We start from the raw sequence: 24,718 nt of genomic DNA, 5'->3' as shown, positions 1-24,718 counted from the left end.
CATAAATAAGAATCAGTTTCACATGTAAACCTCCACTGCTTACATAAGGAGATTCACTGCATCTGACCTGGTTTACATGGATCTGGTCTATATCTGGCGTCAGAAACCACATCCTCACAGTTTTATGGTGAGCTGGTTTCTTACAAGTTGCTGCACTCGCTCCGTCAGACAGAGCAGCAGAGTCCTCGTCTCGAAACGTGTCTAAAAATAACCGGCGCTGCAGAGCTGCAGCAGACAAACCGAGCGTTCCCGTTAAAAGTGACTTTTTGTCACCGGCAAATTTAAATTTATAGCAGGTGGGGTGCTGGGAGGATTCCTGTAAACGATGGGGGGCACTGCGGGTAACAGTTCACCTCTGAATCTAAAGATATAACGACAAAGCAACTGTTCCATCTCTGATTAGCTCGATTTCTCCTCTCTAATGTGAAAATGTCCAAATAAAATATCCAAATCTACTTAGTTTTTGAGAGTTTTTCTCATTTTTGTTTTCTTACTGTCTCTTTCCAAATACATCCGAAGACGAGACAGTAACAGAGTAACTGGGAGACTGTGGAGCAGTAACTGTAAAACACCACGTCGTAGATCTAAATTAGGACAATCAGCTTTCTCCATAAAGGGCCGTCAACTGTGGAACGCACGAACTGAAATCAAATTAATTCCAGAAATAAAATGTTTTACAACAAATGTTAAGTGCTGGCTAAAAGCAAACCAGAGCTCTACCCTTTTTTAGCTAATTGTACTCTTGTGGTATTTTATTGTATTTATATATGATACTGAAAGCCGTATATGTTAATGACACTGAGTTTCATGCTTTGTATCGGATCTACGTTGAATGGCATCGTCCCTATCAAATCAATTAAAGTCAATTTAAAGACAGAAAAGGACGGAAGTCAAATAAACAGGTCCGACCACAGCCCAGTTTTCTAAGGATGCCTTTATTAAAGAGTCAACAACGTGCGCTAGCCGTCCGCTTCTAGAAAAATAACACAGTCATACATTCATCCATGTGGAAATCCCAAAAAAAACAAAGAAAAACAAGGACAGGTTTTATTCTTAAAGCTCAAAATCCCTTTAGGAGGTGAGAGGGGAACCTGAATGATGCCATATATATGTAGTCTACTGTGTGTGTGTGTGTGTGTGTGTGATGAGTAGCTGAGCCAAATTATTTTCCCCGTAGCAACAAAATGACACTCGATATATCAATGACTCCAGCAGCTGTCCTGACTTTAAAGCTCTTGATTTGGGATTTCTGCCTTTTTAACTTCAGTACGTTGTTTAAAACGAATGATTCAGTAGCTTCAGATCAGAGTGAACTGTCGTGCAGCAGCGTGTGTGTTGTGATCCACACATTTTAATATGATTCATTGACTGGACAGAATCTGTGGCGTCTGATCCGGACGAACGTCACGTCTCAACCTCCTGAAAAATGACATTTAATGTCCTTTACTTTGGTTACAGGTGAACGTTCAACAGGAGCTCTTCAGCGTTGTTCATGTGTTATAACTGCATTTCAAACAAACCTTTGAGTGCTAATAATGTACAGAACATGTGTGTGTGTGTTGCAGTCTGTTCCAGTGTATTCAGCGTCATGTGATCACACACACACACTTCTAAGATCTATAACAGTGGACATGCCTGCTGTCCTTGGTTGCCTGGGAGGCAGAGTGAAGCTACACAGGACTATTAGCTGTGTGTGTGTGTGTGTGTGTGTGTGTGTGTGTGTGTGTGTGTGGTCCCATGTGTCCCGTTAAAGTCGTCTTCAATGATGCTCAATTTGTTTCTCTATTGCATAGTTCCTCTTTGTAACACACACACACACACACACACACTCCTTCATTTTTATTTCCAAAACACTCAAATCATCTCTTCAGATGGAACGTTAATTAATCTTCTAACACACACACACACACACACACACACACACACACACACACACACACACACACACACACACATTGTTGTGTACAAGTCTTATCTTTATAAATACATATCAATAAAAGGCTCAACCCCGTTTAATCATGGATTCTGGCTGGATCAATAATCACACACACATACACACACACACACAGGACACACGAGACAATCAATCAAACTATCGTTACAATTGATCAATTGATCAACACTCTTCTGTCTGCATCCCCGTCTCCACTTCCTGTATTTCAAAATAAAACTCTCCTCGTGTTAATTCGGTGTCATGACAATTGATGGAAGTGCGATTGATGATCAAACCCATCTGGTTCGCTGCATGTGTGGCACTGCGTGGCCCTGATTAAGGGGCGGTGACACGCAGGCCGGTTGCCGTGGTAACCAATAAAAATCCAGGTTCTTCTCTCCTTCGTCCTTTCCCCCCCCCCCCCCCCTCCGGTTTGTCTGCAGTCTTATTGAGCTGAAGTGGATCTGCCGGGGAACCGTAGCTTTGTTTCCAAATGTGAGACGTTTTTGCTGCCTGAACATTAGCTGTTTAATCCTCATCTAAAATCTAAAGCTCGCTGTTTAATTCCTCTTCACTTACAATTAGTCGAGGACGCCGATTACATGTGATTTCTCTTCAACAACCAGTTTCCAGAAATCAATAAACTCCCAAAACATCAGCTGCCGAGACTGAGCGAGCAGATCAAACCTCATGATTTATGAAATGTGTGGAGCCTCGCAGAGAATCACAAGCTAATATCAAGATAACGTCTAATATCCCAAAGAATTCAAACTAGATTGATTCATATATTGTTGTGGAAAAGTCCAGAAGACTCTTTTGAATAGATTTTGTCCAATATTCTCTTCTGCTCTGGTCTTCAGAGAGAAGCCTGTTCCTTTAGCTGCTAGCTTTTTGTTCACCAGCTAACCGCTAACTGTCTGCTGTTTGGTGCTGGGCAGGCAGCATTCACTGACTTTATTAGAGCTTCTTTTTTGATGAAGACAAACAAGGTTGAGCTGGCCTGTCCCTCTGCATACAGTTATTTGATCCATTGTTAAAGCATCTTTCTGTGCGACATGAAATATTCATGACTAAATGGGCAACAATGAAAGTTACAAAAACTGCACTGGTTCTAACTTTGGTCTAAAATCTAAAATACCCACCATGTGTTGTCGACAATAATGCTGTTAATTATGTGACAACAGTGTTAAATGGACTCTCAAATGTTTGGTTTCGGGCCGGCTAGTCTTTACATTTAGGAAAGTAAAACAGCTTGAACAACAGGTGATCTGCCACCTGTAGTTCGGCTCAAAAACTGCTTGGTTAGAAAAAGACGGTGGTCTCGAAACTGTCGGCAAGAAATGGAAATTGAAGTTGACGCACTTTGCGGCGTGACCTGCTCCCTGAGAGGTTTAACAGATCTGTAACACAGAAGTCAGAATCAACACAAGCTGCTCGTCAGGTAACGTGTCGGGTCATTTTATGCTTCTGTTGCCGTTCTTTCTTCTCAAGTTAAAGTCAGATGTTACACACTTCTCAAGTCTGTGTTGTTGGTGGGATGTAAAATGACATAAAATTGATGGTTTTTTAAATACAAAAGAGACGGGTGTCATCACTACCCACTTAGCTGCACCCCCGCTGCCAGCGCCAGGATGCCCGGCAGCGTCGGAGCTTTCTGGCTCTGGACGTGACATTATGATTACAGGATGTTGAGCGGGTAATCGGGTCTCCATGGTTACACCGTGACATTTTGGGACGTTGATTCATCGGCGGGTTGAGGCTTTTTTTTTGCCGCCGTCGCTGCCAAGGCAGCTGGTGGGGAGGTCACAGCGTCTGCCAGAGGGAAGAGTGTGTGTGTTTCTGTAAGTGTGTCTGGTGGAGGTTAGGAGAAGACAGAAAGGTAAAACAATCAAGAGAAAGAAAGGATGTAAACGGCTGATATCCTGCTGAAGAGAGGATGAAACATTTGGCCAGGAGCTACTCGTCACACAAGCTGAGTGTGTGTGTGTGTGTGTGTGTGTGTGTGTGTGTGTTGCAGGTAAAGGTGTGTGTTTTTTTTTTTTATCAAACATGCATAATTTCTCTACTTCATCGCTGACTGTCGTATATTAACCAGAGTAAAATTCAGCAGCCTCTGCTCATGCCAACCTTTTGAAGTCGCCGCACTGAGCGACTTCAGGAAAGAAACAATAAAAATCATGATGAAATTCTGGTGAAATTTCCCTTTAAAATTAATTTCCCAGATAGAAAGGCAACCTCGTCTCTACTTTCTCCATCTGTCCATCAATCTTTCCCTCATTCCCCTTCTTTCCTTCCCCCCATTATTCCTTCCCTTTTCATCCACAAGACATTCTCCGTTCATTTCCACGTGTCCTTCCCTGCCTCCTTTCCACCCATTCATCCGTCCATCATCCCTCCTCCTCACAATAAATATCACCACATAGTTTTATTCATCAGGTTAAAGTGTACTTATTAAGGAAGAGCTGAATGAGAAGCCAGGATATCATAGGCAACTCAAAGAGAAGCAAAGACAGTCTTTAGAAACCAGAATAGTCCTCATTACTATTATTAGAAGTCTCTTATTATTATTCTTATTATTATAATTGTTATTACTAGTATAACTGTTATTAGGATAAAATAAAGTTCCTTGGCCCTTGTTGATGCAGAGAGAGAGGGGGCGGGCTATCGACAGCAGAGCAATGGTTCCATGCCGTTCCCTTTCATCCCAGTGATTCGGTCGGAGTTAAAATTCCAGAGTTAAAGGGGAAGTTATTCCATTGTTCCCGTTAAACTTTTGCAATTTTCAGTCACATTTCATTTGGAGGTGGGACTCCATTTCATATTTGAAGGTAAAATGAAAATGAGTTTCAGGGTAGTTCCATTCCAATTCCAGTGGTTTTAAGAGGATTTGATTCCATTTTTAATCCGTTTTTAAGGTCGGTTAAAGGGAAAGAAAACCAAACGGGGACTTTTAATGATATTTCCCTTCTGAAAAGTCACTTTGGCTGCTTGTAATTCCATAATAGTCATGCGTGTTTGAATCTCCCCGAGGAAAGAAGAAAACGGTGTACTCCTTTCTTCTCTTGTGGCATGCGTGGAAAATGGCAGACGTTTATAAAGACAGTTTGGTGGAATTTCGTGAAAAGATGCGCGTTGGCCTCGACCTGACGATGAAGACGACGTGCTGAGAGAGCTGCATGGAAACAGCATGTTGAGTCAAACTTGCTGCCGACTGCAAAACAAATCCTCAGCAGCTCCGGATCGCTTTCCCCACAGACCACGATTAAAAAGGAGACCCACAAAACTGCTGACGAGTCCATTATTACTCTTTGTGATGAACTTTTAAACTGTGAGAGTTTAATGAGTGTAAAATATTCCCAGAGACTAGAAAAGCTATTTCTATGCATGTGATGCTATCGCCATGTAAAGTCTAAAGCGAGAAAGGCTCAAGGAAAGCGACTGTCAGGAGAATGTGCAGTGGGCCACACAACAGTCCTAAATCCTAAAATACATCCATGCAATTTAGGGATGTCATGAAGACAGACAGTCTCGCACTGAAATCCACTCGCTCTCTAGCTAGTTAGCCAACTGGTACCTCGCTCGCTAGGTATTTAGCTCGCTGGCTAACGTGTGTAGGACCTGGCATTCTTTGTGAGTGGACAAGAGTGGACAAGGATGTGTCTGCGCCATATTCCCAGACGACCAGAGGACGCCAAACTGTCTTTATGAACTATCTGCCATTTTAAAACCATCACTGAACTGCTCCGTTCTTGGAAACGTTGCATTCTAGAATTCCACCGTCGGATTCCGGAACTCTGCAGGGTTCCGGAATCCGCAGATTCCGTTGGGTTCTCGCCCCCCCGCCTCTCTCTCCGTCTCTCTCCCTCTGAATGCGTCCAGCCATTTGCAAACAAAGGAAAACAGTTTGGTTGTCCCTCTCTCTCTCCTATAGCTGTGTGGTGACAGAGTCCTCTATGACCTCACAGCTGTCCTCTATGACATCGTCGCATGGTCCCACCCACCCGCCCATCACCATCACCCTTCCTCTTCCCCCTCCTCCATCCACGCCGCCCTCGCCCGCTCCTCCCACGCCTCCTCCCTGGAAAACGTCCTCGCTGGAGTCCAGGAGGCGCGAGCTGGACTCGGACATGTTGGAAGCACAGTGCAGGGATTGGCAGGGGCACGGGGGCGGGAGGGGCAGCGTCAGGAGCGAGTCCCGCCCGTTCGTTCTCCGCGGGGAGAACGAGGGGTTATTGATGTCGACTGAGCGGCCCACCTCGTTCAGGTGAGTCTCGCTTCTGGTCACGTCACTGAGAACGAAGTCGGAGTGGCTGTGGCCCCCCAGGGGGCGGAGCAACCCGTCGGAGATAGTATAGGAGGGCGGGGACTGGAGGGGGAGGGGCATGGGTGGGGCTCTGCGTTTGGAGCGTGAGAACAGGTAGGAGAGGCGCTTGAAAGAGTCCGTCTTTGCGCTCGGAGCTGAGAGGCGCTGCAGGCAGCTCCTCGTACGAGCGAATGATGAAGAAAACGATAAGGAGAACGATGAAGACGGGGAGGGGAGGACGGTGGTGGAGGACGGAGGGATGACGGTTGTCTTCAGCCCGTTGCTCTTTGGTTTCCCCTCCTCTTCCTCCTCCTCTTCCCCCCATCCAATGCCCTCCTCCAGCCCCCCCCCCTCACCCTCTCCCCCCTTTTCTATCTGGGTCATTCCAGAAATGGAGCGCACCAAGGCGGACACGCCGAGCGCCGGCGCCGGCCCCACGTCGTCCTCCAGCGGGGTCATGAAGGTCACGCCCTTTGACTTCTGGCCGCCGCCTCCACAGCCATCACCTGATTCGCTGTCGTCCTCCGAGGCGATGGCGCCATCATCTCTCGCCGTCTCGCTGGAGGAGGAGTAATGTCGCCGGGGAGGACGCCGGTTGCCGAGGAGATCCAGGACCTCGTAGCGGAAACTGGAGATGTCTTGCTTCAACTCCTGGAGAGAGACAGAGACAGAACTGTCGTGAATGTAAAGTAGTTATTGGTAATATTCAAAATATTCACGTGAGCGAGAAGAGAAATCTGTCATTTAAAAGTATTTTTAACTTCAAGAATAAAAGAGGAGAAATCAAGAGAGGCCAAGAAGAAGAAAATAAAATATAAAAAGGAAAAAATATCTGATATTTAGGGAAAAACATGAGAGAGAAAAAAACAGAGAAGAAGAAGAAGAGGGGAAGAGATGAGACTGGTGACTGAATGAAAGAGGGAGGTGAAACATCAATTTGTACAGGCAGAGGGTGAAGAGGAGGGTGAAGAGGAGGGTAGGGACTCAGGGGGACGGTGGAGACGAGAGGGAGATCGAGGTCAAGAGAGGAAGAGAAAGTGACAGAAATGAGTTGATTTGCGGTGATTTGTGAAGTCACATGACTCCTGGATGAACTACATGCATATAAAGAAAGTTTCCATCCTGATGAAGGTGAGATCCCTGAAACAGTCAGCCTGTTCATCGATTCGTCTTTATTCTAATTGATCAACTAGAAATTGACAAACGTTCTCTGATGTGAGGATTTACGGAGGATTTTCTGTTGTGAATTGAATACATTTGGATTTTGGACAAAAAAAGCTGTAACAAGAAACAGAACTACAGAAACGTAAAAGATACTGAGGTAGTTTGAGGCTACATTAGCCGCTGCTAGCATAACACACCTGAATCTTTGACTGAACTGTTGGAGGTCGAGTTGCATTGTGGGTAACGTAGGCGCCTTTTTTATTCTTTTATTTGAGAATAAAAAAGACAATATCTCTGGTTCTTTTTTTATTCATTGTCCGTGAAAGCTTCTTTGTTCTTTCTTCTTTTGGTGGCAAATATCTTACCACCGATATTATGCGGGCATTTTTCCCTATTCTCTGACATTTTCTAAGCTAAAACAATCACTTAATAAATCTAAAAGAGGAGGAACTCATGTATTAGAAGATCATTTTTAATGCAGTGTGTTCAGTTTGTTGCTCGGTGCTTTTGATTTTGATTCAGTTCAGTTCACAACTTGAATTCATCCTGTCGCTTTAACGGAAAGTTAACAGAAACGCCTCATAAACATTCACTCTGCTGACTTCTACAGTAACTCTGAGCTTCTTCCTCTTCCTCACAGAGACCCACGAGCTGCGAGCCAAATACAAAAACGCAGTAGGCTTGAATCCTTTAAAGTATGATCACAGATACTCCATCTTTCTTTCTGTTTCACTCGCCATATGGGATCCAAATGCTGCACACGTGGCTTCACTCCTCAGAGGATAAAACACTGATTTACTTCAACGTGCACCTGATGTTAGGTACACATTTAAACACACACACACAAACACACACACAGGGTGTGAAAGTGCTTCAGCTCGCTGTGCACCTGATGTTGTTTTTGCATTGAAAAGCCCAAAGGAACTTTCCACTTCAAAGCCCAGGCTGGGCTCCAGGGGCATCATGGGAAACAGGCGCGGGAGCTAAAACAGCCCAGAATAAATTACGGCTCAGAAGATTTGGAGAAAGCAAAGAAAACTCTCCTCAAGGATTATCGACAGTGAACTGTTGGTGTCGATGAGAGCTGAAGATGTTGAGCAGCAGGAGAAGAAGAAGTGATCGATGGTCGGCAGGCGACAGTTATTAAAACTTAGTTTTAATCTTTTAATGAATATTTGTAGTGATGACGCGCAGCTCCGACTGAGCTCTGCAGGGCATCCAGCTACACACTGATATTCATGTTATATCCCGGCCCCCACCTTAAAGTTCTCCTCCGTCAGTCCCTCGTCCGTCTTGGCGCTGCGTATCATGGCCGCCACGTACCTCTTCACCAGGCTCCGGATCACTTCCTGTTGGAGACAAGTCACCGTGGTTACTGAACACGCTCAGCTGCCCTTTTTATTTTATTGTTTTATTCAAAGTATTTCACTGTTTGAAGACCTCTGATCTGCAGGGATACTTTGTGTTGTGTGTTCACTCCATTACAAGGAGCCAAAACGACGGACTATTCTGGATATTCTGGTGTCCAGACTGCACTATTTCACTCGTATTCACTCAGTGAGTTATGAATTTTGTTGTGCACACGAAGGTCTGAAAATCTAATTGTGAAAATTATTCAAATAGGTTTTATTTATTTACTTTTTTGGGACTTTTGATGGTTTGAAACTGTATTTGCAGCTGGCTTTTATGAATCTGTGGTGTCTTGTAAGCCCGTGCAGGGTGGACACAGTTGTATGAATACAATTCCCATTCATCGTTCATCGGTGTTATTTAATAGTAATGAATAAAACCATTTTAAACGCGTTCACTTGCAGATTAATTCATCCTGACTGATGAATTTAAATGTTATTGTCTCATTAAGTAATCAGCCAATGAGGCGGGCGACCTTTATTGATTTAAAGACCAAAGACAAATTTCACCAGCATTTGGTGCTCAGTGGGTGGCAATTCAAACCCTCACACACACACACACACACACACACACACATTAACGCACTGCATCCTCCCACAGTCAACACCTGTGACTGCCAAACGGGACGGTCTGGCATGCTGTCACTCTCCGCCTCTGCCAGAACACACCACACACTCGGTTACAGTGAAGGGCAGATTCCTACAACAATCCTTAAAAACATGGACGCTGATCAAAGAAACAATCAGCGCTGCCAAATACAAAGTACTGGCGTTCCTGCGTTCGCAGTCGCTGCCAGAGCTGAGGTGTCGAAACACAAGAGCTCCGTCTCGGTTGATTTGCCGTACAAATACTTATCCCCAAAAAACTGGACATCAGCGTTACTGTCGTGGCTGCCAAGAACAGTCTACTGTGTTTCTGAAGAGTTTAAAAAAAGGCGCTCAGGCTGACTTCAACTTGCATTAGAGACACAACTAAAAATACAAATACATGTCGCTCTCAACGCTTCACCTTCATCGCTCAAGTGCGAGACTCAGGTTTTATGTTGGGTAATAAAAGTGTGTGTTTGCTGCTGTCAGCGGGTCCCCGCTTTGTTTGTATCGTGTACGAGGACGCACATCCACACGCAAGTGATGCAACGCGTGAAAAAGTGTAGTAATGCGTTGTTACAAACAAGACAAACAACACACAATTTAAAGAGTAACTTAAAGGACTTTTGGACCTCCATTAGTTTTTATTGCGCACTTGGACGCGTGTAGTACTGCACTTAAGTACAAATTTGAGGTGCCTGCCACATTAAACCTTTACTGTTGTACTTTTGACTTCACTACATTTGTCTGGCAGCTTTAGTTACTTTACAAATTAAGATATTTGCACCCAAAATACATGAAGAGCTTGTAAAATATGATGTTTTGTTATAGATGAAACACTTTATACAAGTACAGCTGAAACGACTGGTTTAATTAATAGGCAACTGTTTTGATAATCGTTTTTCTTTTAGCTATTTTAATTTGTTCTTGGTAATGTTGAGGTGCCTTGTGAGGGAGTCACTTTGTCCCCCCCCCCCCCCCGTAAAACCACAACTTGCCATTTTAACACTTTGTTTTTTGCACTAATAAATAAATCAGATATAATGTGTTTATCAGGGAGCTTCAGACGGACTGGTGGGTGGAGTTTGTTACCTTTCGACCGAGCCAAGCTAGCCGTTTCCCCCTGTTTCCAGTCTTCATGCTAAGCTAAGCTAACAGGCTGCAGGCTACAGCGACATGAAAGTGGTCTCATCTAACTCTTGGCAAGACAACAAACCTTGCCTTTAACATGTCTTTAAGTTGGACCCAGCAGCCCGCTGGAGACTTTAGACTCTGGACAGTTCAGGTTGGATCAGGTACTGGACTCTTGAGGGGGGTCGTGTTCTTCTTCAGACCTCGAACGCACAGTAAACAAACAGACATGAGGCTGTGACGAGTGCACTGACCTGGTAATGCTGATTCTGTATCAGACTGTCGGCGTGGCGTTCCTGCAAAGAGAAAAGAGAAAACAACACATGATGTCTTCCTCCACCTCCATCCTTTCATTCCTCCCAGACAACCTGATATTACATTACATTTCTTAAAATAGTGACTCCTTCTCCTGAAAAATGATTAATAGCACCAAACTCAAACAGAAGAGAACAGGTAGCACGTTGCTTCTGGCTGACAGAGCGACACTTTTACAGTCTGGATCCTCCATATCTGGAGAGCTGCTGACTAATGAACTCCACTAACAAAACGGACATTTTGGAGAGAGGACTTCTGCTCCTCGTTTACATTTCGCTCTCATCCAGAATCACAATCATCTAAGTGACAGATGTGAGCAGAAATGTGAGTATGTGCTCTTTAACGCGCTCTCTTCACCTCATCAAATGATGGAACCAATTGAATCGAGTGCATTGAGAGCGTTCAGGTTATTTTTAGAGAGCTCCAGCGTCAGGCCGTACCTATATAATTCATAGTGTTCTCACTCTGCAGACGGAGCACAATAAACTGTTTTCGTGCAGCTTTTTGTTACTAAACGCATATAAAGTGAAAGAAAAAGTCCCTCATCAGAGCGCCGCCAGACTGACATCTTCCTCCTTTGATAGAATATGTTTTGATTCATAAGTGATTGTTATGTAGGACCTTTAGATGTTGATTAACAACCCATCATGCTATAAAATCACTATTATAAATCACTATTACTGTTGCAGCCACTGTTTTGACAGGAATTATCCACTCCACAGCTTTTCCATGTACATGTACCTCCCGGCAAAAGCAGAAGTACCTCCAGGGGTACACGTACTCTGGGCATCACTGGATGAAAGTATCTGTTACTGGAGTCACTGTGGAAGTTTTCCTTTTCTCTATAAAATGTTTTGTTGCTCTGATGAAGGCTGATCAGGAAAAGAAATGAAAGCACAAACAGAGATTTTTGAGTGCTGCTAAAGAAGTGTTTAAAGACACCTTTTAATAATAATAATAATGATAATAATAATGATAATAATCAAGACCGAATTGTTTTCTGAGATGGAGGTAAATTGTCTCTCTTCATCAAGTTACTTGACCGTGTTGCGTTCAGGTGCTGCTGCAATCACAGGTGAATCCAAACATGGACTAAAAACAGGGCTGATTATGTTCATCCAGGATTTTATTTGTGTTTATTTTGAATATAAATAATTCTTTCAACAACGCAGCAGAGTTTTAGTGTAAATATTGTCTGTATAAGTAAAATAAAAGCAGAAGAGGACCGTTTACTGTCAGTTTAGATGGTTAATATCTTCTTTGGGTGCAGAGCTTTTACACTCAGAGAACTGGTTCACCGATCTGCTCCTTTAATACATGAAAATACATCGTGAAGAGAAATGATGAGCCTCCGACAATCAGAAGCCTGAAAGTGGGTTTGGAGGCAGGTTTATTCATCAGATATGAAACTGTGTGAGCTGAAAGGGGACTACAGACGATCCTTCAGTCTCTACAATAACCACGCACTACATTTTCTTCTGTCACACACACACACACACACACGTCCATCATCCCCCGATCTTCCTCTGTTTTTTGTTTTTTTTGCTGTTGTTGTTTTGTTTCATATCCTCTCTCACACATTTCCATTTTATTCTCTATTTCAGCTCCATATTCAGCGTTTCACCTCTCGGTCTTTCCACTTCACACTCGTCTAACTCATCCACGCTCCCAGTTTGTCTTTCACTCTCTCGCCTGCTGTCCGCTAACACACACACACACGTTTGTACGTGTATACTTGTGAGGACCCTCATTGACATAATGCATTCTCTTACCGTAACCTTAACCATCACAACAAAGCGCCTGCTGTGACCTCAACCCTTACCTAACCCCAACTAGGCTGCTTACATGGTGTTCGGGTAAACACAGATAACACACCGTTTACATTACTTGCCCACTGACCCATTTTTAAAAATTGAAATAACCCATTTGGTTCATTTTCGTGTATTTGTAAAATACTAAGCTGTTATCAAAACTCAGTCGACAACTGAAAGTGTCTGGGGCATTTTATTAATAAGATATATTATCAATAGAGGAGTTTTGTATTGAATTACTTGTATTACTTAAGCTCATGCACCTGACCCTCTCTTAACTCCACCTAAACCTGAACCCTCAAACGGCCCTTTGAAGGTCCGTCTCAAAGTGAGGACCGGCCAGAATGTCCTCACTCTCCAAAAACGTCCTCACTCCACATAAATGAGTCCTCACAAAGACATATGTACGTGTACTCAAGCAAACACACACACACACACCCATCCTCCCCACATCTTTCTCCAACAAAATATCTCTCCCCCTCTTCAGAGCTATCATTGCCTTCCATATCTCATGCTGTTCTTCTGCATACACTGTCAATACACACACACACACACACACACACACACACACACACACACACACACTGGCTCTCTCCCTTGATCAGATCTCTGCAGTGCTGTGTGAACCTACTGTATGTGGGCTGGTGGGCTTATATAACTCAGCTGACTTCAGCTGAGGTGAACATGCCAGCTGCACTCTGAGTGTGTGTGTGTGTGTGTGTGTGTGTGTGTGTGTGTGTGTGTTATCATCCTTGCTCACAGTCTCTCTCTCCAGATGACTGGACTGTTAAATGTGTTTATCAGGACGTGTTTATCCGCTGATGTTCCTTCTGTGCTTGCAGACACACAGCTGCTGCCTGATCGTATATCTGTGAAACCAGATCCACTTCAGTCCTCTTTCACTCTGAGCGGGTCGGTCGATGAGTCCTTCTGCTCGGATTGATTGAGGGCCGTGAATTTATTCATTTTTTATGCCGCTTTATACTGCACTACATACATGTCTTTAAAAGCTACAGCTGTCAGGACGGCGGCCTCGCTTGTTCAAGCCTTCTGTCCCCATCTACAGCCACTTCTCTCAGGGCCCGGTCATTGCAGTTCTTCACCTGTCCACCAGATGCCCCCAGACTTTCCCACCTGTCCCCGTCACCTGACTCCCACATCCACCTGTTCCTCATTTTCAGTATTTATACCACCTGCTTTTCCCCACTCAGCTGCCAGATTGTCAACAGGTACATCCCAAGTCTCTTATCTGATATCTCCTCGATTGAACCGGAAGTCGTTCTGGTCCGCCGTCTTGCGTTCTGTCCCAAAGCTCTTAGTTCTGCTCCGAGGAGGGATCTTTGATCCAGCAGACCCAGCTGTGCCGGCGTAATCAAAAAACGGACGTTGCTTCATTAAATGAGTGGTCTATCTACATTTGTATTTTAGTTTATATGTTTTGTATGTGAACTCTGTGTCGGTGCTTGTGTGCTGGGAGGATAAATCTTCAACAAGACTAACGGGAGAGTTTATCTTTAAGCGTACAAACCGACTGAGAATAACTGGGATCTGCAGTTGTGAGCCGACAGGGGATGTCGGCTGCTCCTCAACAAAACTGTCAACATGAAAACAGCCCCCTTATTTGAAAGATGCAAGATCACATAGATATCGTGAGAACTGAGAACATGATTTCAAACAGCATGTTTGATCCAGACTGCAGGTCTTCACTTACCGTGAACTCTCGGAGGTTTTCACATTTGTGCGAGTCCTCCCCGGGCGGCTGGCCTCTCCTGCACAGTTTGTTGTGGAGCCACATGAGCAGGTACCAGATGGACTTGGGACTGGGGATGATGTTGAACGGAGGCGGCAGCGTGCCACCTTCATCAAAGTAACTCATCCACAGCTTGGTGCGAGCAAACTTCCACTCGATGTCGGCGTGATCCTGCAGGATTCAAATTCAGTTTAAAACAGAGATGAAGCTTCATAGCTGTTTGTCATCGGTTCATTTAGAGCTACTGTAACTACAAGACTTGAAAATAAGGTGTACTTCCTGGTGTTTCTTCACTTTAAAATCCTACCTACAAAGGGACAGCTGCAACGCTTTTAATGTGAAAATTCTGGAGGAAGTGGGGAATCAGATATCAAGGCCAGGGCTAACTTGAGAATCTATGTGCCTAAAACATCTCTGATCCCGTGTTGTGATGAAACCTTGAAGATTTTTATCTCAGAGCTCAAACAACGTGTCTGGGACCAGCAGGTCATGGCGGGGCTTCTTGTCTTATAAATACATCTGAAGCAACCAAGAAAGGAATGTGACTTTATTTTCCAACAGAAAACGATTAATCGAGAAACTCGATTTGAAAATAGAAGAAAACATTCCTAACAAACCAAAGAACAGTCAGCGTTTTGTGTGTTTTAGTTGAGATGATTCAATTTAAAAACACCTGCTCATGTTTAATGAGTAGCTCTCTATCGGTCAGCTGTGTTTAATGTCGTGGCGTACCGCGATGAGCTGGTAGGAGTTGTTCATCATGGCGATGAGCATGTTGAGCAGAACCACCAGCGAGATGACGTTGTACGTCCCGAACATGGTCGCCCCGATGAACTCCGTGAACTCGTGCCGGGCCTTCACGTTGGTGACGTACAGGTTCAGCAGCCCGAATATCGACCAGAAGAGAGACTGAAGAGTCTCGAATAACCTGAGGACAAGAGGACAAGGAGACACTTTCACTTTGTAAAGGGCCATAAAAGGACAACAAAGCCAGACATTAGTTATAAATCAGACCTCAGAGGAATAAGACACATAATAAAGAACATTTATCCTCAGAAAGTACAATCTGTCTAATTTTTCTTCATAAGCAAACAAGAAGCACAACACAAGTGGATTAACCATTTCAGAGACATTCAAATGGGTTGGCCAGTCTCTCTAACTGGTCTGAACACCAGAGGAGGTAAATGACAGCAGATAAGACGGGAAACCAGCTGCTTTAGTAAATGTGTGTGTTATAGTCAGAGTGCCGCAGAGAGGAACAGCTCAGATCCTTCGTGGTATGAATTAAGTATCAAACAGGCAGAGCTGATGCTCAGAGCTGTAAAACCAAACAGTGAAATCTAAAAATCCATTTGTTGCTTGATTTCTACTCAAACAACCGCTGACGGTTTGACAGATCAGTTCAGGAGACAGCCAGCAAAATGTAAAAGAGCAGGAACTGTTAACAGATCAGTTAGTAAAATCAGCCTTAATGGTGCTGAACTGAAACAACACGCTCACATGCTGCAGCAGCAACTACAGAAAAAACTACATCGACATGTTTTAATATCTGAAATCACAAAAACGTAAAAGGCATTCAGTCATTATTATTTATTTGGCTGCAGAGATCCGCCGTTAGCATAGTTAGCGCGCATTAGCTCGGAGGGCTAACTCGGCTTGTTTACTATATTACTGAGCATAGCGGTCACCCTGAATGTCCCACCAAACCCTGTTCAAAAATCTGGCAGTTAAAAAAAAAGGCCAAATCCGAGTCGGGTACGGCCCTGATGCTGACGAAGACGCTGTGGTTAATGTGGACTGTATGAACCCGACGCTGCATCACAAGAGAGGGAGGTTTCATCTGCAGGGTGTTACATTTGTGCTGCATCAAATATTCAACACTCCTACATTTATTGTCATTGCAGTGTGTGTGTGTGTGTGTGTGTGAATGATCACTGTATCAATCAGCATACCGAGTGTGTGTGTGTCATACACAGCATGTGAGTGACGGTGTAAATGTACATGTGTATGGAGGTGAAGTTGTGTTTATGTGTGTGTGTTGCTGTGTGTATTCGGAGGGCGAGAGACTGAGGCGAGTGTGTAAATGAACAGAGAGAGAGAGAGGACTTAATCAACAATGAATGAAGCAGCCGAGCGTGATATTGCGTCGGAGTTATGAAACTAGAAAGAGGACGAAGATGAAGAGGACGGAGAAATGAACAGAATGAAGACAAATACACCTCTCTCTCTCTCTCTCTCTCTCTAAACTTTCCTCATCAAGCACTATTTAATTAATCTCTAGTATCCATTAATTAATCATTCTTTTATCTCTCCTCTCCCTGTTGTTTTGGTTTTTTAGTAAATGTAAATATTTTCACTTAACGAGAGAAAATTTGCATTTTAAAGGTAAAATTCTTTCCGTCTCCTCTAATCTCCCTCCTCTCCTTGTTTCCTCTCCTCGTCTCCTTATCTCCTCTCCTCTCATCTTCCTCTCCACTAAGTCATAAACGGCAGCAGCTGATCCACTCAGTCATTTCACTGTTATACTTCTACAGCTGTGTGGGAGGCAGCCTGAGAGAGTGTGTGTGTGTTAGTGTGTTTAAACTGGCAGCCGGACAGCGTGCAATTAAATCACTCCTATAGTGCTTATCTTGCTTTTGAATATGTTAGATTTTCTGTGTTAGTGTGTGTGTGTTGGCACTGGTGTGCAGTTAAATCACTGCAGCCTGCTGTGATTGTGACCGACTGCAGACACTTTATCGTACGCAGTAACAGCCACGTCGTCCGGCTGCACTCCGGCCACTGGAAACAGAGGATGTAATGTAGTTTTAAAAGCATAAATACACATTTGCAGCTGATCCAGATGTGTTGAATGTGAAAAGTTTGCTTCCACACTTTCTCTGTGATCGCTCACTTTAAACGCCAGTGTCGTCGCTCTCTCTGCAGAGCTGCCGCCATTGACCGGTGTTCATTCTGTCTGACGATGTCATTTTATCTGCAGCTCAGCAGCATTGACTGCAGGTCAACACGTATGAAACTACACTGTAAATTCAGCTGCTTTAAAACACGATAAATTCACAATCCAAAGCAGAGAGACAACCAAAATAAAACATGCAGCAGACTATGATGCAACTACACGGTCATTGTTTGACCTGTTGCTGGTCTAACCGTCCACAGACTTATTTGAGTCCCTAAGACTATTTGAAAAGAGGCAGATTTTGGGTGAAAAGGTCTCGTCTGGTGAATCAGAATCCCAGGAACACTCATGCTGAGGGTGAGAGACATAGAGAAGGTGTGCAAATCCCAGAGAGAGAGAGAGAGAGAGAGAATTGAAAATAGACTGGGGTTTGTAGAGTGTGAAAGAGAGGGAAGGAGTATTTACAGCGGGAGAGTGAGACACACACACACACACACACACACACACACACTCAGGCTGCATGGTGTAAAGCGATCTAACACATTAACGGTGATAAGTGTGTGTGAAGTACAGATGAGCGGGAAGAGGAGGGAGGAGACACCTGAGCAGAAACAGGAAATGATCTCGCGAAATAACTCAGAAATGTTGATAAGTGTGTGTGAATTACAGAGCTCACACACACACACACACACAGAGGAAACAATCCTTGCGTTGTGAACTCATGAATGTTGATGCGGGCTGCGATCGCTCCGTTTGCATAATGAATCATCGCAGCCGTCACCGCGGCGACCTGCTCGCTCATTCAGCTTCAGCATGAGGCTGATTTCTTTCAGCAACGCGTCCGACGCACCAGAGAGCGCGACAGCAGCGCCGGTCAACGCGCTGTTTCTTCTCGTTTCTTCATCTTAGCGAGGAGGTCAGCATCTCACCCTTCAAATCAGCGCTGAACGTTCAACATTTAACCAAAACTGTGAGTTAATATTATGTGTTCAATAAAAACATTTTGCACAAACAGCAGTAAAAAGATGCCTTTGATCACAATGACACATATTAGACAAATGAGGAGTAAATATATATATATATATATATACATATACTGTATGTGTTGTATGCATAGACTGTATATAAAGATGGCCGACGCGTCTCCACTTCCTCCCACTGAAGACAAACTCTCCCAGCGTTAAAGCCACAGACACATTTCACCTGCATGTACATCTGTTGATGATCATATTTGTCTAAAAAATTTATCTCTTTACTTTTAGTAGAAACAGACGCAGTTAAAAGTTGGAAGTGTCATCTGTTGTTTGGGCGTCCGCTCTCCTCGCACTGTTATTGCCGGAGTGCTTTACTGTAATGGAATCGATCACAAATCAATACAGCTATTATCTAAAACAATCCACACGCCTCATCAATATTCGGCCCACTGACTCGGCTTTGGCTCTGGCTCTGCCTCCCTCAGCAGACACTGGATCTGCGCTCTGTGTGTGTTGCAGAGTGAAACCCGGCCTCTCGGTAAGATAAACCACCGGCTGGCTTCGTTCGACCGCCTCGCGCTGAAAGAAACAGCACATTAATATTCTTCACGTCGACGGAGCCTGAGCTCCTCCTCGACGCCGAACATCGTTTCATTATCTGGAGCAACAACGCGTGAGAGCGGGGTCTGATTTTAATATTCAGCCATCGATCCAGACGACATTTAAACGAATGTTTGCATCACTTCTGGTTGTTATTAGCAAACATGGCATCACCAGAAACAAAACTTTCTTTCTCCCAAACATCAGGGTTTATTTACCATCTGCAGTCCAAACTGGACAAAAGTTTTATGTTGTATACAGACCCGACGATACGCTGCCGACACGGCACCTTAGTTTTCTTTTTCTGAGCGAATAAATAAATAAAAATAATCCAGGAATGTGTGACCATATATAGCATTTCAAATATGGAAAAATACACGTGAAATTCAGATTTAAGAAATAATGACTCTGCAGCCATGCTTGCAGCTCCGAGGCTGTACACTGGTGGTTTGAGCTGAATGCTAACATCATCATGCTAACATGCTGATGCTAAGCAGGTATAATGTTCGCTATATTCACCATCTTAGCTTAGCGTGTTAGCATGCTAACATTTGCTAATGAAACACAAAGTACAGCTGAGAGTGAATGTCATTAGTTTTAGTCATGAAACAAAATAATATTTTGACCTGGTGATGGCGCTAGAGGAGATGTCAGGGAATCACTAAAGTCAGTAGGATTCATCCTCTGAGGATCATGAATGTCTGGACCACCTTTCATGGTAACCCATGCTGTCGTGTCAGAGATATTTCAGTCCTGCAGCTGCTCGCACATTAAACCTGAAACACACACTTCTTTTTCAAGAGTAAGATGAGGATCACAGCTACAGCAGAGTTATTTAGTACACAAATAAAGCTATTTAGAGATATAAAATTATAAAATATAAAGACTGAACAAAAGGTACAAACACATACGTGACCATTTGAACAGCTTGTTTGTTCAAAAACAAATATTTTAGGGATCAGCAGGAGTCATAGAAATGACTGGACTGCAAAAGGCTGAGAGATAAAACACAGATATGACCAATGACCTCAACATTAATGAGCAGCACTGTAAAGTAACATGAGCTGCTTATCTTATAAGTCTTCCCAATTGTCTAGTTTACTCACTCAGAGCACATTTGTGCAGTTTCACCTTCATGTTTGTGTTTCAGTCCTTTACAGGCCGTTAAAGACACACAGTCTGCGTTATGGACGGCACTCACGTTGAGAAGGCGTTGTTCTGCCTCTCACAGCGGATGCCCTTGCAGTTGTTGTGCTCTTCTGAGGCCTTGGTCTCATAGTAGAAGTACAGCTGGTTCAGGCCGTTAGCAAACGCCAGCAGGACCTACAGCAGGATGGACATCATTTCATTTAGCCCTTCATGGTGAACATTAAATATCACAGGACAATCTATCTCAGGAAACAAATCTTCAATACTCGTGAACTGAATATTATTGTTGCAGCGATCGCACCCCCCCCCCCCCCCTGCATTTTAAAACAGGGCTTTCTTCTCAAAAAGGACACTGTGGTGTTACGTAAAGGCTCCTGTGCCTCGGGCTCTCTGGGATTGATTTTAGGACTTCAGGGAGCTGAACAGGTCTCATGTGGATTGTGTTGTAGGTTAGGAGTTCCCCTGAGAAGGAATTAATGAGTTCTGGGTGTAATGAAATAGGCCTGTAATGTCCTTCTACCATCAATGAAGGATACAATGAGCTGAGGATTTTCTCGCTCTCATCATGAACATTTGAAAATAGATATGAAGTTCTAATAGAAAAGCAGCAGATGGACAATATCTTTACAATTATTTGATGGATTGTCGCAGGAAGGAGTCCTAAAACCTGGAAATGAGTTAGCATTTTGTCACTTCTGGTTCCCTCGTCTCGAAGTCAGTTTTTTTTTTTTTAAATGGGTTTTCGGTTCAATGCCTGAAATAAGTTTTGTGGTTAACACGAGTTTAAGAGATTTTCGTGTTTTGTTCTACGACATAAAATACATCAGTAGATACCCCCACTCCCTCAAGCTTTTACGTGTCTTAAAAAAGGCGGCTGCTAACAAGTGGCAGTAAATGAGACTACAGAGGTTGTTTCCGGACATTAGCGCCTTCAAGCTGAACATGGAAAGTCATGTACTCACCGTCTTTACAGCCTTGTTGTGTTTATACTCTATCTATATATCTATCAGATATATCTATATCTATATTCTCTTACAAGTGGTGTAGTCCGTTTATAGCCTAACGTTAGCTTTTTACTTCTGGCGATTCCATTTACGCTAAAAGTGGTGTTCATTAGTGAAGATTATCTTGCAGAACAAAACGTGTAAGTATCATAAACTTTTGCCACAGAACTTATTTTCTGCAATAATCCAAATCCAATGGAAGAATCTCATCTGCTTTTTTGTCGAGGGCGATGCTAACTTCCGAGTTGGCCTCCATCCAACTCCAGTTAGATGCTAACATGTTAGCATGCCAAAATTCAAAATGTTAGCATGCTACATTGAATATACTAGATATTAGAAAAAAATAGGAACACATTAAAGGTCAGCACACTAACATCCCTAAGTTTAACATGGATGTTAACATGCTAACAGAAAGGTTAACTGTTAGCATGCATTGAGCCTGACAAGCTGAATCTGAGATGTCCTAAAATGGCCACTGCACAGGCTAAACCTCACATTCTGCCTCACTAATTGTACAACTCGAAGAATTGCAAAGTTATTCCTTCACTTTTACACTGCCGCTAGCATCGCTAAATAGCACAAGAAGTAGAGAATACAAAGCAACAAAGTTACAAACAAAAAGAAGCAACAACACATAAAAAAAACATCTCACCAGACAGTAAATGAAGAGGAACTTGAGGATGTCCAGCAGCATCCTCCCCAGAGAGATCTGCAGGGGCCCGAGGTGGGAGTTGGCGGTGAAGAGGGAGATGAGTCTGAGGGAGCTGAAGATGTTGGCGATGGCGAACAGAGCCTCGGCTATCAGCGTCGGGTGCCACATCTCCCACTCCTCCCTGGGACGAGAGGAGTTATACTGAAGGAAGGAGGGGGGAGGCAAGGGAAGCAGGAAAGGAGGAGGTCTCATCAGGACTTAGATGAGAACATTGGTGTACAGTTTATTTCTATGCACTCAGTACAGGTTAGTCTATGGCGTGTTTTAGCCTAGCTTAGCACAAACAATGGAAGCAGGGGGAAACTGCTAGCCTCTGCCAGAAGAGGGAAAATGCATCTCTCCACAGCTAAGATAAGATACAATGTGTATATTTAATGGAGCTAGCTGTTTCCATATGCCTCCAGTCTTTGTGCTAAGCTAGGCTAAATGCTTCCCGGACCAATATGAACACACAGAGATAAAACCAGCAATTCACCAGAAGAATTATAGTATTTGTTTTCCATCCAAATTTAGCGCATATTTTAAACTAATTTCCACTAATTTCCATCCTTTATTATTATGTGAATATTAGATAAACAGCTGGTGGCGCTAATTATGAGTTAGGTGCCATTAGACCATTGCAGAAGAAGAGGGTGCAATAAGATGACATAATAAGAAGAGCTAGTGAGTTTCAGCCCTCACGGCTCTCATAGCATCGCTTTTGTCCACAGCCGGCAGCTGTTTTCAGAGAAAAAGCTTTTAAAACTCAGTGTACACTTGAATATTCGGCTCCAAATGAATGCTAATGCTGCTCTGCTCTCTAACTGCTGGATGTAAAATGTATAAATACCAGCTTAAAAAGGTGATATAGTTGCTCTTTAAGCTTCAGGGAAAACAAGCAGTGGTGCTACATCACACAGCAGAGGCCCTGTTTTTAAAGAAACCATCATATATTAACTCAGCATGTTTATTCAACCTGACAAGGACCTTTGCTGATACTAACCCTGACCTAGCTGCTACCATAGCAGATGTTGTTCCTATCATTTACCCCCCCGACATGTATTATTTATGGAGTATTCCTTGAAAGATAAACTTCCTGAATCCCATAAATCCCCCTCAAGCTCACTGCTGATCTTTTGAAACTCAACAGTTGTTTCATATTTTTTCTGTCTTTCTGACCTCCATCATCCTCTTCTTCTACTCTCAATCCTGTTTTAGCCCACATGCATACACATCGTGTTTCTCTGACTCTTGTCTTTCAAGCTCTTGTTTTTATATGAACCCACCACCCTCTTTTTTTTTTACCCCCCAGCTTTCTCTGTTTCTGTATCTGCCCCCCCCCCTCCCTGTCTGTTTCTCCGTTGTCTCATGCTTGGCTTCCTCCTCATTCTAAATTTGGCCATTAGACTTCCACAGGACGTCTGTCTTGTTAACTCTGCTTCTATTAGCATTCACCGTCACACACACAACCTTGCACTTCTATACTTGTGAGGACCTTCATTGACACAATGCAGCCCCTGGCCCCTTACCTTAACCTTAACCATCTCAACTAAATGCCTAAAATGTCCTCACTTTGCAAAAAATGTCCTCACTTCAAAGGTCTAAAACTCAAATTGGTTCTCACAAAGATAGCTGTACAAACACACACACACACACACACACACACACCAGGGGACATCCAGAAACATGCACACAGATGCACACTCATTAATTTATAGACTCTCTCGCACCTCCTCTCAGATGCACTCGCTCTGTCTGTCTGTCTGTCTGTCTGTCTGTCTCTCACACACACACACACACAGACACACACACACACACACAGACACACACACACACACACACACACACAATGACAGAGCAGAATTTTTCAGCCCTCCAGAGGACTTTAAATGTTGATAAATATTTAAAGGTAAAAAGACAAAAAAGTAAAATATATTGCGACAACAGCTGCATTCGTGTGTGTGTGTGTGTGTGTGTGTGTGTCCTTATCCGTGGACTTGTGTGTGAGTGTGTATATGTAAGCATGCAGTTGTGTGTATGTGCACATGTTATATCTATATGTGTGTGCTTATAAAATTGTGTGTGTGTGTGTGGGACCTGTGTAGGAGGGCCACCCGCCACCATCAGTGACTCACAGCTGCTGCAGATGGCCTGGCCGTCTGGTGTGTGTGTGTGTGTGTGTGTGTGTGTGATTACACTATTCGCTCTTAATAAATAGGACCTTGTGTGCATGCAGAGTGTGTTTAAGTCCTCTTAAAGCTGGAAGCTGAGCTGTGAAAGTGAGAAAATGATTCCATCAAAGTGAAACTCGGCGTCCCTCAAACACTCACGGCTGATGTTTACAGCTCACATTAACAACAATAATGCTAATAATAATGCTAATAATACAGCTACTGATGTCACTGCTCTGTGCAGGGCAGTGTTCAGCTCATGTGGTCAGAAATATTATCGCAGTGTTAAACAGATTTAATTAAAGGAACAACAGGTGTTTCATTTAAAATGTCTGACTGTGGAACATGTAAAGGACGTGGACGTGTCTGCATATGTTTTGTTCACGTATGTAACGTCTGCCTGGTCGTACATTTTTGGGCTGAAGGACATTTGCGCAGAATAGAGCCGCAGCGATTAAATGTTTGCTGCTTCCAGCTTCTACAGTAAACGAAGAGTCTCTGAGTCTTTCGGACAGTTGGTTGGACAAAAGAAGCAATTTGAAGGCGTCACTTTGGGCTGGATGAGCATTTTTCACAATTCTTCTGACATTTTATAGACGAAACGACTAATCGGCAACACTGAGGAGCTGTGATAGTGAAGCTAACGGACGAGGAAACACACCGTCACTTAATAACAATTAAGTTAGATGTTTGGTGCAGATTTCTTAAAAAACACAATCTTAAAAACTCTCTTTTTTTTATCAAAAAGCAAAGGTCGAAAGCCTGTTTGACAGACAGCATCTTTCTGTATTGTTTCCCCACAATGACTTTGTTTTAAGCAATAATTACC

General features: G+C 43.5%; 1 protein-coding gene across 1 annotated transcript in view; it reads right to left on the bottom strand.

Moving 5' to 3' along the window:
- Positions 1–5,858: 5,858 nt before the first annotated feature.
- Positions 5,859–24,718, bottom strand: part of trpc5a (transient receptor potential cation channel, subfamily C, member 5a) — a 51,599-nt gene continuing 32,739 nt past the window's right edge. The window contains exons 11-17 of the mRNA XM_070929502.1: positions 21,680–21,880; positions 20,076–20,197; positions 15,137–15,332; positions 14,366–14,575; positions 10,783–10,824; positions 8,660–8,749; positions 5,859–6,887 (exon numbers count right to left, since the gene is read on the bottom strand). Coding sequence (XP_070785603.1) covers positions 5,859–6,887; positions 8,660–8,749; positions 10,783–10,824; positions 14,366–14,575; positions 15,137–15,332; positions 20,076–20,197; positions 21,680–21,880 — 1,890 coding nt within the window. The remainder of the gene's footprint in view (positions 6,888–8,659; positions 8,750–10,782; positions 10,825–14,365; positions 14,576–15,136; positions 15,333–20,075; positions 20,198–21,679; positions 21,881–24,718) is intronic.

This window comes from Enoplosus armatus, chromosome 23 (genome assembly GCF_043641665.1).
Source record: "Enoplosus armatus isolate fEnoArm2 chromosome 23, fEnoArm2.hap1, whole genome shotgun sequence".
Classification (NCBI taxonomy): Eukaryota; Metazoa; Chordata; class Actinopteri; order Centrarchiformes; family Enoplosidae; genus Enoplosus; species Enoplosus armatus.
The sequence above is the reverse complement of the archived record's forward strand: the minus strand, read 5'-3'. Positions and strand labels throughout refer to the sequence as shown.